Below are 13,834 nucleotides of genomic sequence, written 5' to 3'. Positions count from 1 at the left end.
ATTTTATTTCTAGAAAATGAAAATGTAAGATAAAAGTCTTCAGGTCTTGCCAAGACTCAATCAATGGGAAAGGCAAGACATGGAAACAAAATCACTCACAAAGGGCTAACTGGAAAAACGCAGTGACAGACTTGACTATTTCTCGCTGGAGCGGCCCTGCCTTCCACTCTCAAAGCTTCCTCCACAGCCACAGTCAAGTCAGGGTGGGACGGGCACAAGGACAAACATCGAACAGCAGCAGAGAAACACCAGAAATCAACACATTTAAGGACAATTGATTTTTGAGAATTCAGTAAGGGCAACAACAATTTTAAGCCAATTTGTTGGAACAGGAGGTTCTCCATAAGCAAGAGGAACAGCGGCCGGAGAGACAGCACAGGGGAAGGCGCTGGTCTTGCACGCAGCCAATCTGGGTTCTAGCCCCAGCACCACATATGGTCCCCGAGCATGCGCAGGAGTGATCCTTGAGCACAGAACCAGGAGTAAACCTTGAGCTCTGCTGGGTGTGGACCAACTCCCATCTCTCCCCAAAAGGAAGAAACTGGACACTTCCAGGAATCACTAAAATGCCAGTGTGAGTGTCACCATCACAAACGAGGCAGAAACGAGTGTCAAGTTCAAAGGGCACACACTGAACTTACTCTGAAGGCGCCCTCTGACTCCATGGAGAGAAGGTCCCCGTCGAAGGGAATGAGGTCCAGGCTGTACTCCTCCCTATGGATGAAGGAGCCCAGGACGCCCAGGTCCTTAAGCCGCTGCTCACACAGCAGGCTACGCCGGGGCACAAACAAAATATGGAAATCTCTTGTGGGGCCACGTCTGTCTTCACTGCAAAAGAAGGACTGTGCGTTGTCCCGAGGCCCCGACGCGAGGACTGCTCCCCAGGGCCCCACCTGTGCCTGACACACAGTGGGCTCTAAAGAGACGCTTATCAGCTAACCCCCCACTACTGACTCGGCCCAAGTTTCGAGTTTTCCTGCTCTCTTGATGTGATGCTTTTTCTGGAAACCGCTGACCTGTGCTCTGCCAAGGGGCAGTGCTGCTTCTCTTGGGCCATTGATGGGACATGAAAACTCTCAGGGTTGGGGCTGGAGCAACAGCGCAGTGGGTAGGGGGTTTGCCTTGCACGCGGCCGACTCGGATTCGATTCCCAGTTCCCAGCATCCTATATGGTCCCCTGAGCACCACCGCAGGTAATTCCTGAGTACAGAGCCAGGAGTAACCCCTGTGCATTGCCGGGTGTCACCCAAAAAGAGAAAAAAAAACCCAAAAACCTCTCAGGGTTATTGCAATGGACATCTGTTTCTTGCCGAAAAAAAAAATGTTTCTATTTAATCAAGCGATGTCTCTAGGAAAATAAATGGTTGCTTCACACCATGCCCGATCTTGGGCAAATACCCCGCATGCTTTTAAGTCCGTCCCTAGGGGCCACGTTGATCAAACGTAATGCAGACTGGGCTGGTGCACTTCCTCCATAAATGCTGCAGAATTAAATTTTAATCAGCTTCTCCTGACGTTGCTTATGAAATTTGAGCATATGGTATTCAGTACTTGAAAAAGAACCACTAGCTGTTTTTCTTTTTATAAAAAATTCTGGGTCCTTCTACTGAGACCGGCTGGATCTTCATACTGTCCTGAGAGAGTGGGTTTCTGTGGTTTGCCCTGCCTCCACAAGCCCCAATGCACAAAGTTTCACATACTCTATTTATAGTTTTTGGGCCACACCTGCAGGTGCTCAGGGATAACTCCTGGCTATGTACTCAGAAGTCACTCCTGGAAAACTTGGGGACCACACTGGGTTCCGAGGATCTATCCTTGTCTGGCTGCAGAGTATCCTACTCCTGACCCCCCATTCTCCTCCGACACACTCTCACATCTGTCCAAAGATCCACTTCCTAAAGCGCTGGCAAGCAAAGGTGTCCTGATGAGCACTAAAACCACTAGAGGAATGATTCCGTATGGACCATGCATCAGTTCTGAGATACCTAAGCACATTTTCAGCAATTATATCCATCAGTTCTAGCCGGTGTCTGACGAAAAAAATGATATTCTTGACATCCGCTGCTTGCAAGCGGCTTCCTTTGAGTGTGAACATTTTCGCCACCTCATGTTCCTAGGAAAGCACACATACAAATGGTGAACAGAACCCCTAAAGCTTAGCAGCCTACCCAAACTCAGACATCACTGCAGGCAGCCAACCCGGGTTGGATTGCCGGCCTCCCACACCGTCCCCAAACACCACCAAGAGTCATTCCTGAGTGCAGAGCTAGGGGTAAGTCTGAGCACTGCCAGGGGTGGCCCAAACAAAACAGACCAACAACAAAAACTCAGGTGTTCTAACACTCCCACTCCAAAGCACAGTAGACTTTAGTGTTGAGTCAGAGAATGCAGGGGTTATGGTACATGCCTGACACATGACTGCCAACTTCGCCCCCTGGCACCACAAGGGTCTCAAGCATTGCCATGTGCATCCCAAGAGAGGCCACTGGAGTGGCCTGGGATATCCCTGCCACCACAGCGCCAAGCCTCATCGAACTGCTAAGACTCACCACCAGCAGGTGCCCAGGGGCAGTGCTCAGGAGACCTGGGGCTAGGGAGAAAGTAGAGTGGTGAAGGTGCTTGCTTTGCATTCAGCTGACCCGGGGTTCTATCCCCAGCACCCCATACTGTCCACTGAGCACTGCCAGGAGTGATCCTAAGTGCAAAGCCAGGAGTAAGTCCTGAGCACTGCCTGGCACGAGCCCCCAAATAAAATTCAAAACCACTTTAGTATACAAATTTAGATTCCCAAAAGCCAGGTGTATAAATTCAGGCTGAAGTAACCAATCCTGTGTCTGAAAAACTTCTAATGTTGGGATGTGTGTAGGGGCTCTCTCTGTCTTTGGAGAAGCCCACAGTCTCTCCTGAAATGTTACTCTCTCTCCGCTCGTCCTCTTCCTAAAGGTCACCAAATAAAATGTTTTTTTTTTACTTCAAATAAATAAACAAAAGGTCCACAGAAGATAAAACATTTACCACTCATAACAGCGTCAGTGATTCTAAAAACCAGACAGCTCTGCACACCACTTACTCCAGAAGTGGAACATCATATTACTCTTGCTAGAGTCCAGAATGACAGTTTCAAAAAAATAATAATAACCAAAACCTTTTTACCTTTAGAAATGAGTACTGTGCAATCAAGCCAAATGGTCCTGTGAGATACTCATCTCAAAGTATTGCCTGCGGGAGAGAGAAGCATCCCGTTCTTTTAGTAAAAGGGATTTCAATAACGGCCAACAGCAAACAACAGTCATTTGCAAACTCTGGACAAACAAAACTTGCCGTTAGCAATAGCTAACCACACTCCTATTTTGTGGCCTGAAGAAAAACAGCGTCAGGGCAAGGGGTGCTACTGGCCACGGAAGCACATTCACTGTCATCCACAAAGAGTGTGTATGCAGTGTCCTGGGGTCAGACTGGGGTCATGAACCCCGTGGGTGAACTGCCAAGGAAACCGTTCAACCCAGCATGTAACAGGCGTCATATAATCCAGCATCAATCAAATGAAAACTTCTCGTGTAGGTATCCCATAGGTATCTTAATTCTGAGAGAGTATTTGGAAAGCTGGGACAGTGTCAGGTGCCCCTGAGAGAGTCAGGCCTCCAGCTGACCTTCGCCTCTACCTAGGCAAGGATGGTGTCACTGGGGGCCAGGATGAATGCCAAGCAGCCTGTGAGCATTTCGCCTGTGCGACACCAGGGTACTTTTTCCCCATTTGGCGTAACTGATTGGATGAACCGTGGAGGAACAGGCAGCTGGGAGAAGTGGTACCCAGGATAGCATGCAGCACCACCCCGCACACGGGGACAGCGGGGAGTGCCTGGACGCGGGGCTGTAATCGTCCTGCTGAGAAGGACTCAGGTCACTCCCATTTTCCTTCCCAGAGCCAGGCCACAGGGGCGGGGAGCGCAACGCCCCCTCTCTCGGGGCTGCCGACTCTGGGTGGCGCCCCCAGACCCAGAGGCCGCCACCCGCCCCGGCTGTCAGCTTGCTGCCCGCGCACATGTCCAGGAACTCGCGCAGCACGTTCAGGTTCACCCGCCTGACCACAGGTGCGTGGCCTTGGCTCCACTGGGCCCCGCCGCCACGTGACGCCGCGGTCACGTGAAAATAGTGACATCACACCCCCTCATCTCCCTCCATACCGCTAGGGGCGCCCGGGGTGCCCCACGGAGCCAGGGCACAGGCTTCCGAGACCCTATTTGTCCTTTTCATTCTGACTTTCGTTTGCATTTCTGCAGGAAGTTCAAATTCTGGGCCTATCTGCCCCACCTCAGTTCAAGATTTTTTCCATCCTGTTGAAGTATGTCTTTTTCTCCTGATACTCTGGTTGAAGTTTTTGTTCTCCTTAGTCATAACAGTACATGCAGAAAACGAATCTGTAACAAGATAGTTCTTTTTTGTGGCACATTTGGCGGTGTTCGGGGCTTACCCCTGGCTCTGTGCTCAGAGAACACTCCTGGCGGTGCTCGGGGGACCATACAGAGTGCAGGAATTAAGCAGCACATGGGCTCCTTTGTTCAAGGTGGCCTTTATAGGGTTTCTCCAACCTGCCCCCACGTAGGGCTTCTTCCCAGGTAAAAGTCCGTTGCTAAGGAGGTTACCAGGGAGGTCCAAAAAGAGGAATTTCATGGGGAGGAGGCCTTTATCCTCAGGGTCTGCAGATGGTCTTATCGGGCCTTTACTTTCTGTATCCACAAGGTGGCTCATTCCTAGAATTCTTCTTCCATGAAACTTTGTTTCATTGCAAAGGGCCTTTCCCCATCTACCTGCCTACATCACAACCATTATTGCCATACTGGTCCCTACTCTATCCTAAGCATCCTCTGTCCCCTACACGTGTGTTTTTTTCCAATCATTGACAAGGCCTCCTGGCCTCCATTTTTCTAGCCTTGGATATCAATCTCATGTGTGTGTGTGTGTGTGTGTGTGTGTGTGTGTGTGTGTGTGTGTGTGTATTATGGGCTGGAGCCATAGCACAGCGGGTAGGGCGTTTGCCTTGCACGCAGCCAACATGGCCGACCCGAGTTCGATTCCTCCGCCCCTCTCGGAGAGCCTGGCAAGCTACCGAGAGTATCTCGCCCGCAAGGCAAAGCCTGGCAAGCTACCCTTGACATATTCAATATGCCAAACACAGTAACAACAAGTCTCACGATGGAGACGTTACTGGACCCGCTCAAGCAAATCAATGAACAACGGGAGGACTGTGACCATATATATCATATTCCACAATATGGGTGCTTACTTATATTTGTGAAGGGACTTGGGAATCATATCCAGCAGTGCTGAGGCTCCTCTGGGCTCTGCTCAGGCATCACTCCTGGAGGGGATACTGGGGACCCTATGAAGTGCCAGGGAAAAGAATCTGGGTTTGCTGCTTGCTAGGCATCAGCCTTGCCCCAGGGCTCTCTCTCCAATCTACAGTTTACTTACTTACAACGTAGTATTACAGAATACTCACAGTACGATGTAATAATATTTGGATATCCTGCAAAGTAACCATGATTCATGTATAGACCGTTTGAATTCCCTACCATAGATTCTAAGGTCAAGGACTGCTATTGGGTATTATGAAGGCTGACAGTAACAGTCCTACTCAAGTTCTTTTTCCAGAAATCTCAACGTGAGGACATGTGCTTCAAACGTACAGGAGTTGGTGCTTATAAGCATATTTGGTTCTGTTCATTTTGGGTTAATAATATAGCAATGTCCAGTTCTTTCCCAGACTTTATGGATTGATGGTGTTTGTACTGCTTGGTGTCCCTTCATTTTTGTCTTGTGAAGAATCACTGAAGGCATTCATTTTAAGGTACATTGACTAGGAAGCTTTGCAATAATGCAAGAAAGGTTTTGTTTGTTTTGGGGTTTTTTTTTTTTTGCTTTTAAACCTCACCCAGTGGTTTTCTTTTCATTTTTTATAATTTTATTGATTGAATCACCATGAGAGCAGTTACAAAACTTTCGCGTTTAAGTCTTGGTCATAAAATGAAACACCCGTACTTTCATCAGGTCCCATTCTCCACCACCAAAAACCCCAGTATAGACCCATCCCACACCCTCCCCCTACCTGTAGAGGAGATAATTTCCATATTACTCTCTCTGCTTTGATTACATTCAATATATTGACACCGGACCCACCATTATTATTTGGTGCTCAGATCTGCTGTAAAGGCAACAGTAGACAATTTGTTTTCTACTCCTGGTTATGAATAACATATGACATCGCGTGGCTGCTGTAGTGGCTGCGCGATTTTGAAATTCCACAATTTTAACCATTAAATCTGGAGGAATTTCTTGCCAAAACCTGCTGGGTTCCAAGATGAAATCAGCAGCCAGAGAGGCCGTTTGTGGGTGACGACTTGGGGTCTCGTTGGGGAGGAAAGGGCCAGCTCCACCCAACATCCCGTGAGGCCCTAAGTGTCTCGTCACTGTGAGCCCAAACCTGACTGTCCAGTGGCCTCTGGAGGATGGCGGCCAGCGGGCTGCCAGGGGGAACGGGCCAAGGCACGAAATCTATTCCCACCTGGGGTGGCCCAGTGCCTGTAACTTACTTCAGGGACTGGACACATTTCTGCCCAAAGCTGTTGGGTTTCGAGATTTGTTTCTGAGTCTCTGGGATCATGGCCGTTAAGCAGTTCAATCAGGAACCAGAGAGGCCATGCCTCCAATTATATAGCTGGACTGGAGGTGGTTTGTGTCTGTGTCTCCCACATACCTAACTTTTGCCTGTTTACTTTCTTGGTAAACTCTGCCCCACGTTTTTGGGGTCTGGCCCAAGGCACAGCAGCAAATAGGGGGTACCTGGAAGTCTGAAGGCGCCATCAGACTGCTGATGCACTCACCTCACAGGTACAGAGAGACCTGCTGGTGGCACCATACCCCCAACCCAGTGCTTCTTACGGTTTACTCCTGCCTCTGCACTTAGCGATTGCTCCTGCCGGGGCACAGATGACTGGATGGGATTCCTGCGATTCAACCCAGATCAGCCACATGCAAGATAAGAAACCTACTCACTGTACTACCTCTTTATCCCAAGATAAACACTTTTAAGAAAATGGCATACAGGCACAGAGCAATAGTTCAGCTGGGAGGGCATGTGCTTTGGCCAATCTGGCTTCAATCCCTGACGTTTCGTATAGTCTGCCCAAGCACTGTCAGGAGTGATTCCTGAGTGCAGAGCCATGAATAAGCGCTAAGACATCACCAGGTGTGGCACAAACATAAAGAAACTAAAAGAAATTGGTGTATCAGAATTCCATTGTAGAAACTCTTTGACTTCTTTGACTCTATAGTTCTTGATTGCTAGCCAAAAATCTTTTATAAATAAACCGGAGAATAATCAGTTATCACTGGCAAAAAGGAAATAATTTTATTCAAGTAGATAAAGAACATTGTTTGCTCTAATTTTAATACTGCTTTACATAGTTTGTGAAACAATTTCAATCGTGTTTATTACTCAAAATGTCAATGGATTACGATCTTTCACTGGTGAGACACTTGATAATCTCCAGAGGAAAATACATCAAAAGCATATATACAATTATAGAAGTTCTTATAATCCATGTAGCCCTGATGGTACATTATTTATCACGTTTTACAGAACTAGAAAACATTCAAATGAACATAAAGAGATTCAGACTGGATGATAAACTTCTGATGGTTCAGGTCCTTCATTTAATTTTTTCTGATAAGAAAATCCAAAATTATTAATGTTGAATTTCTCATCATACATTCATCTAAAACCACAGTGGAAAAAAATAAACTTTGTAAAGACAGTAAATTGGTTGTTTTAGGTGTTTCACAAGTAGCTTGCTATCTAATCCAGGAACTGCTGGAGATTTCTGCAGAGTGCAGAGAATGAGGTGGCTGGGCCGAAGTTTTTGTTGTCGTAATTGTTGAGGTCATCCCCGTTCCCTTTGAGAGCCGCCTCGGACATCATCTCCACTTTCACGTTGAGGTCCTGATTCTTTCTTTGGAGGTCCACAATCACGGAATTCAGGAAATCAATCTGTGTTCAAGGAGAGCGTGAGACGGTGAGCCATCTGCGGGAGCCATGGGAGCCCGCCACAGAGGAGGCTGGGCCCCGCTTCCAGTCCCTGCCCCAGGGTTGGAGGCAGCCAGAGCTCCCCTTTCCCTTCCTGAGCGCAAGCTCCCGGGTGCCCAGGGAAGACCCCAGGAAGAGATGCTGGTACCCCTCGGTTCTTCTCAGAGCAGGGAGTCAAGAGGGGTCTTCCCTCTCCTACAAAGACAAAGTCACTTCTTTCAAATGAATGGGGCGGGGGGAAATCCCACTTTACAAAAGCAAGCATGACTGTAGGCACAAACATTCATGTTTCACTTGAAAACTGGCAGGCGCGTTGGGTCTGAGTGATAGCACAGCGGGAAAGGTGCTTGCCTCGCACGCAGCCAACCCAGGTTTGATTCCTGGCATCCTATAGGGGCCGCCGGAGAGCAGCCAGGAGTGATTAATGAGTTCAGAGCCAGGAGGAAGCCTGGAGTATCGCCAGGTGTGGCCCCCAAAGAAAGTGTAAATAAAACCAGAAAAACAGACTGATTCTTTTTCTCCCTCAGGGCAAGTTCTGATGGCCAGTCTCTGAGAGTGCCCAGGCCATCCCACACTAGAGCCAAGAAACGCAGATCTCTCTTCCTCCAGCTGAAAACAAAACAAAACAAAACAAAACAAAACAAAACATGGAAATGTTCAGTTCCCAACAAACCCATACAGGGTCCACCTGCACAGCCCACATGCAAAGTTCACTTCAGCCCACAAGTGCCCTCCAGGACCACCGGCTGTTAAGTACAGAAGTGCAGGAAGTGAGGGTGTGCGGGAACTCCTCAGGGCACTGGGACCCAGATGGTCCTCTTCCTTGGAGAGGATTCAAACGATAAAGCGCTGCAGACCCGGGTGGGATGGAAGGGGGGTTGGGGAAGGAGAGACATCAAGGAGGCCCCAAGGCTGACTCCTGCTGCAGGCCAGACCCGAGCCTGGTGATGGTAGGTGCAGGCACCGGACTGCAGCCAAGTGTGCAAACCCCGGAGGACCCCACCCAGCTGTCTCCCTTGACAGGAGCAAGAAGCAGGAAGGCAGCCCAGAGGACCAGACTCCCCCAGCTCTGGGACTAGAGCATGCGCAAAGAGGCTGGAAAAGCCACATGCTGGTGGGCGTTTCCATTTGCGACTGAACCTTCCTGGCAGGGAAGAAGCCCTCCAAAGTGGTGTTCGACTCTGGCAAAGTGAAGATTTGCCAATGTGATAGGAGCCCGAAGCCCAGGTTCTGGGAGAGCAGCAAGAGGAAGGGCATTGGAGGGCTCTGGCAAGGACATGACCCCTTGACTGAAGGGATGTGTCCTTGTCCAAGGGGCCTCTCACTCCTTAAGCATCATCTCTTGTGCTGGGAGCGTGTGGGGGTGGGGTTCCGGCAGCATGTGCGCAGCCCCTGGTTCTCACGGGCGCCAGGGGAGCACAGCCCCTTCTTCCTCAGCTTCCCTCTTTTTGGCTTCTGTTATTTTAATGAATCAATTAATTTGGGGAGGGGGTTTTTGGGTCACAATCCGGCCTTGCTCAGGAGTGACTCCAGGCTCTGCACCCAGGAAGTACTCCTGGCGGTGCTTCGGGGACCATATGGGATGCCGGGGATGGAACCTGGGTTGGCCATGTGCAAGGCCAACACCCTACCTGCTATGCTATTGCTCCGGCATCATTCTCGGATATTTTAAATGGTAGATATTCCCCGACTCTTTTGAAGCATACACGCATATAGACATATATACATGTCTGTGTATGTATACATGCTTATCTAGAACCTTTGTGGGTAGTCAGTTTGGTTTGTTTGGGGCCACACCCGGTGGGGTAGGGAATAAACCCTAGCTCTGTGCTCAGGGATCACTCCTGGCTAGGGTGGAACAGCTCAGGCTGTCAGCCGTCACTTGAGCCCGGGAAAGTGGGGCTGTGAGTTCAGAGGGCACTGGCTCACCTACAACTGCACTCAGGAATTACTCCTGGCGGTGCTCAGGGGACCATATGGGATGCCGGGGATTGAACCTGGGAATTCGGTGTGTAAGTCAAACGCCCTCCGCGCTGTGCTATCACTATGGCCCAGGATATGGTTTCTCTCAAGGCTGAGGCCGGGCCTACACAGCCCTGGTCACTACCATCACCCACCTTACTCTGCATCATCGCATTGGTGTTCCTGGTGTCCTCCAGGGAGGCCAGGGCCTGCAGGGACGCCTCCCGCTCGGCCAGCAGCTCGGTCTGCTGCGCCTCCAGCAGCGCCTGGTCTTTCAGCAGCCAGTGCAGCTGCCGCTGGAGCTTCGTGGCCTTCTGGCCCAGCAGCTCCTTCTCAGAGCCAAGGCTCTTCAGCTGCTCATGCAGGGCCGACTCCACGTGGGCGGCCTCCTCCTTCTCAGCCGTGAGCTCCTCGATCTCTTGCACAAGCGACTTCTGATCCCGAGCCAGCTCCTCGGAGGAGCACTGCAGCTTCTGGATGATGTTGTCCTTGTCCTTGGCCAGGGATAGGTAGTCCAGAACCAGCTTCTTGACATGCTCCTCCAGCTGGCCCCTCTCCTCCAGGCCCTTCTTGCACTCGGCCACCAGGCTGCTCTTGCTCATCTGCAGCTCCTCCACCAGGGCCTGCAGCCCCAGCTTGGCGACCTGCAGTGCGTCCTTCTCCGCGCCCACCCTCTGGAGCTCCTCCTGCACCGCCCTGCCCTCTTCCAGCACTTTCTCTTTCTCCGCCTCGAGGGCTTCTCGGTCCAGCCGCTCCTGCTGGCAGAGCTTCTCCGCGGCCCACCTGGCCTCGATGACCTTCTCCTTATCCATGCGAATCGCTTGGTTCAAGAGCCAGAGCTTCCTCTGCTCTTCCCGCAGCGAAGAGTTTTTGGCCTCCGCTTCTCTGAGTTTCAATTGAAACCACCCTCTCTCAGACTTCAGACAGAGCTTCTCCTTCACCAGCAATTCATTCTCTGACCTCAGGGCCCTGCGATCCTCTGACATCAGCTCCATCTCTTCTTTGGCCGAGCTTAATAAGCAAGTTAAGGACTGCAGAAACAAAAAGCGGGGAAGAATGGAAACAAGAATGAGATCAAGCAGGCACAAGCAAGCCAAGCACTTCATGTGGCCTAAATACCAGAAATGAAAATGGCAGAGTAGTCTTACCTGCACACGCGTGTATACGCGCACGCGCACACACACACACACACACACACACACACAGACTCAGGATGGAGAGGCTCAGACACAGTTAGCTTCTTAGCGTCAACATAACTACCTGCCTATTTTGTGGATGGGGGCCCCAAACCTGCTGGTGTTCGGGTCTCGCTCAGGGTTCTGTGTTCAGGGATCACTGCTGGCAGGGCCGGAGGACGGGATGCTGGGGATCAACCCCAAGTTGGCCGAGTACAAGGCAGCACCCTACCCATTCTACTATCAGCCGAGTTGATTTTTGAAATGCCGTCTGAAATGATTCCTGACAGCTCCCCGGAAGGTGTAAGTACAGTTGGATCTTGACATTGGGGCATAAGATTTTTTCCCCCCACTTCAATTCTTCTGTTATAAAATCCATCACTCTGTCCTAGAAGGGATGCATTCAAAAACTAGTTTTCAATACAATTCAAAGAACTACAAAAAGTATTTTGTTTTGGAACTTTGTGCAGGAGGGGAAGGGAAAAGCAACCACTGCTTGTCAAACGATTTTCACAGGGACAAACAGAGGCAGGAAATGGACTTAGTCCCAAAAGTTATACACTTTATAGAAAATCCGGACGAATCCACCAAGCTTTGGAGACTGAAGCCAACAGTTTTTGCTTGCCAAACACAGTAACAAGTCTCAAAATGGAGACATTAGTGGGCCCGCTCGAGCCAATCGATGAGCAATCGGAGGGTGGTGTTTGCAGTCATTTTGGAGGGGCCCAGGGGCTCCAGGAGGACTGGCCGCACACGGGTCAGGGTCTCCCTCACCTGCTCTCCCTGCCCGTCAGCAACGGGTTGTGCGTTTTCATTTCTGAGTCTCAATGCACACCACAGTTGAACCGCCATGTACTTTCCAGAACTTTCTGCAGCAAGGGCTATCTTCTCTGTCCAGCTCAGCAGCCATGAGCCGCAGCAGGCTACTGGTGTGTGCTGGGCAGCTGACCGCTGACGGCCATGTTACTGGAATGGGACTGACCTGAGCATGCACACGAGGCTGCTGGCCACAGAACTGGGCCAGCAGGTGGTCCAGAGAGGAGACGTAGCCCTGGCTGCGGTGCGTGGTGGAAAGAGGCCGGGCACCAACACACATACGGGCCACGGCCGCCATCAGCCGTGGCGCTGCACTGCGGCCACCCACCTTGGCCTTGTCGGCTTGTGTCTTCAGCTCGGCCACCTCCCGCAGCAGTCTCCCGTTCTCCGCCTGCACCGCCTGCAGCTTCTCCTTCGCCTGCAGCAGCAGCTGCTGAAGGGCCTGCGGCGCCTCCTCGTGGTGCCCCTGGATCTCCACGCTGGCCTTGGTGAGCTCGGCCTGTAGAGCCTGGCACTGGCTGCGGCACACGTCCACCTTCTCCTCCTGCGGGGACCCGGGGGCCACCGTCAGCCGCCGGCCCCCTGCCCGCTCCCAGCACACACGCACAAACACGAACTCACACACACACAACGCAAACACACAAACATACACACTCGCACACACACAGCCCCTCTGCTCTGCTCACCAGCATGCACACACAAACACACATGCACACACACACGTGCGCACACACGGCCCCTCAGCTTGGCCGCTTTCGTTCAAGTTCTCCTGAAGACTACGAAGCGCTAGCCCCTGCCCCTGCAGCTCCTCGGCCAGGCTATCGGCCTACCAGAGTCACAAGGATGGAGTGAATGGACCAAGGAGACAAACAGGAATGGGAAGGGGAAAACAAAACAGAAAACACGTATGAGAATCCCATGACCCAACACAACCCCAAAGAACAGAGGCGTGAGGTGAGCGTGATTGCCTGAAGCTCGCGAAGCCAAGGGCTTGGCGCCGGCAGTTCTGGTGATGACTGTCTAGTGGTTATTGAAAACGGCCCAAACAGAGGCGTTTTCTAGACCTAACTTTGGCATGACCAGAAAATAAGAAAGCCTATGAGAAAGACTGACTTTCCAGGGCCGGGGAGACGGCACAAAGGGCTGGAGTACACACCAGGCCCGAGTTGGAACTGCAGCACCACTGGACGAGACTGAGATCGGTCCACAAGCTGAAAAGCCCCACTACTGCTGGGCGGGAGGACCCCAGAGCCCAGAGCATGGCTTGGCGAGGAAGAAGGAAGTAAGCAAGGGTGGAGGGAAGCTAAGGATAGGAAGGAGGGAGGGAGGAAACAGGGAAGAAAGGGAAAGGGAGGGAAGGGAGGGAATAAAAGGTTATCTTTTTTTTTTCTTTTGGCTTTTACGGTCACCCTAAATGCTCAGGAATTTCTCCTTGGCAGTAACCCGGCCAGCTCACCGAGAGTATCTCGCCTGCAGGCAAAGCCTGCCAAGCTCCCCGTGATGTATTCGATATGACAAACACAGTAACAAGTGTCACAATGGAGACGTTACTGGGTCCCCTCGAGCTAATCGATAAACAACGGGAGGGTAGAGACAATGACAGTGACCCTATGGGATGATGGAGATCGAACCCACGTGGGCCGCGTGCAAGGCAAATGCCCTTCCCATTGTACTATCATTCCGGCCCCCAAGATTTACTATCTTGTAGTTTCTTTTCTGTGACTTTAAAAGTTTGAGGGGTTTCAATATGAAATTTAAAATGAAGAACCTCTAATCTACTAGACAGCAGTCACCCGAA

The 13,834-nt window shown here is 50.9% G+C and overlaps 1 protein-coding gene across 1 annotated transcript in view; it reads right to left on the bottom strand.

Annotated features, from left to right (window-relative positions):
* Window positions 1-13,834, bottom strand: part of LOC130024615 (CAP-Gly domain-containing linker protein 1-like) — a 151,000-nt gene that overhangs the window by 110,770 nt on the left and 26,396 nt on the right. Inside the window, 1 exon segment of the mRNA XM_056115318.1 lies at window positions 12,455-12,535. Coding sequence (XP_055971293.1) covers window positions 12,455-12,535 — 81 coding nt within the window.

The sequence above is a fragment of the Sorex fumeus genome, unplaced genomic scaffold, assembly GCF_029834395.1.
Source record: "Sorex fumeus unplaced genomic scaffold, SorFum_2.1 ptg000029l, whole genome shotgun sequence".
Classification (NCBI taxonomy): domain Eukaryota; kingdom Metazoa; phylum Chordata; class Mammalia; order Eulipotyphla; family Soricidae; genus Sorex; species Sorex fumeus.
The sequence above is the reverse complement of the archived record's forward strand: the minus strand, read 5'-3'. Positions and strand labels throughout refer to the sequence as shown.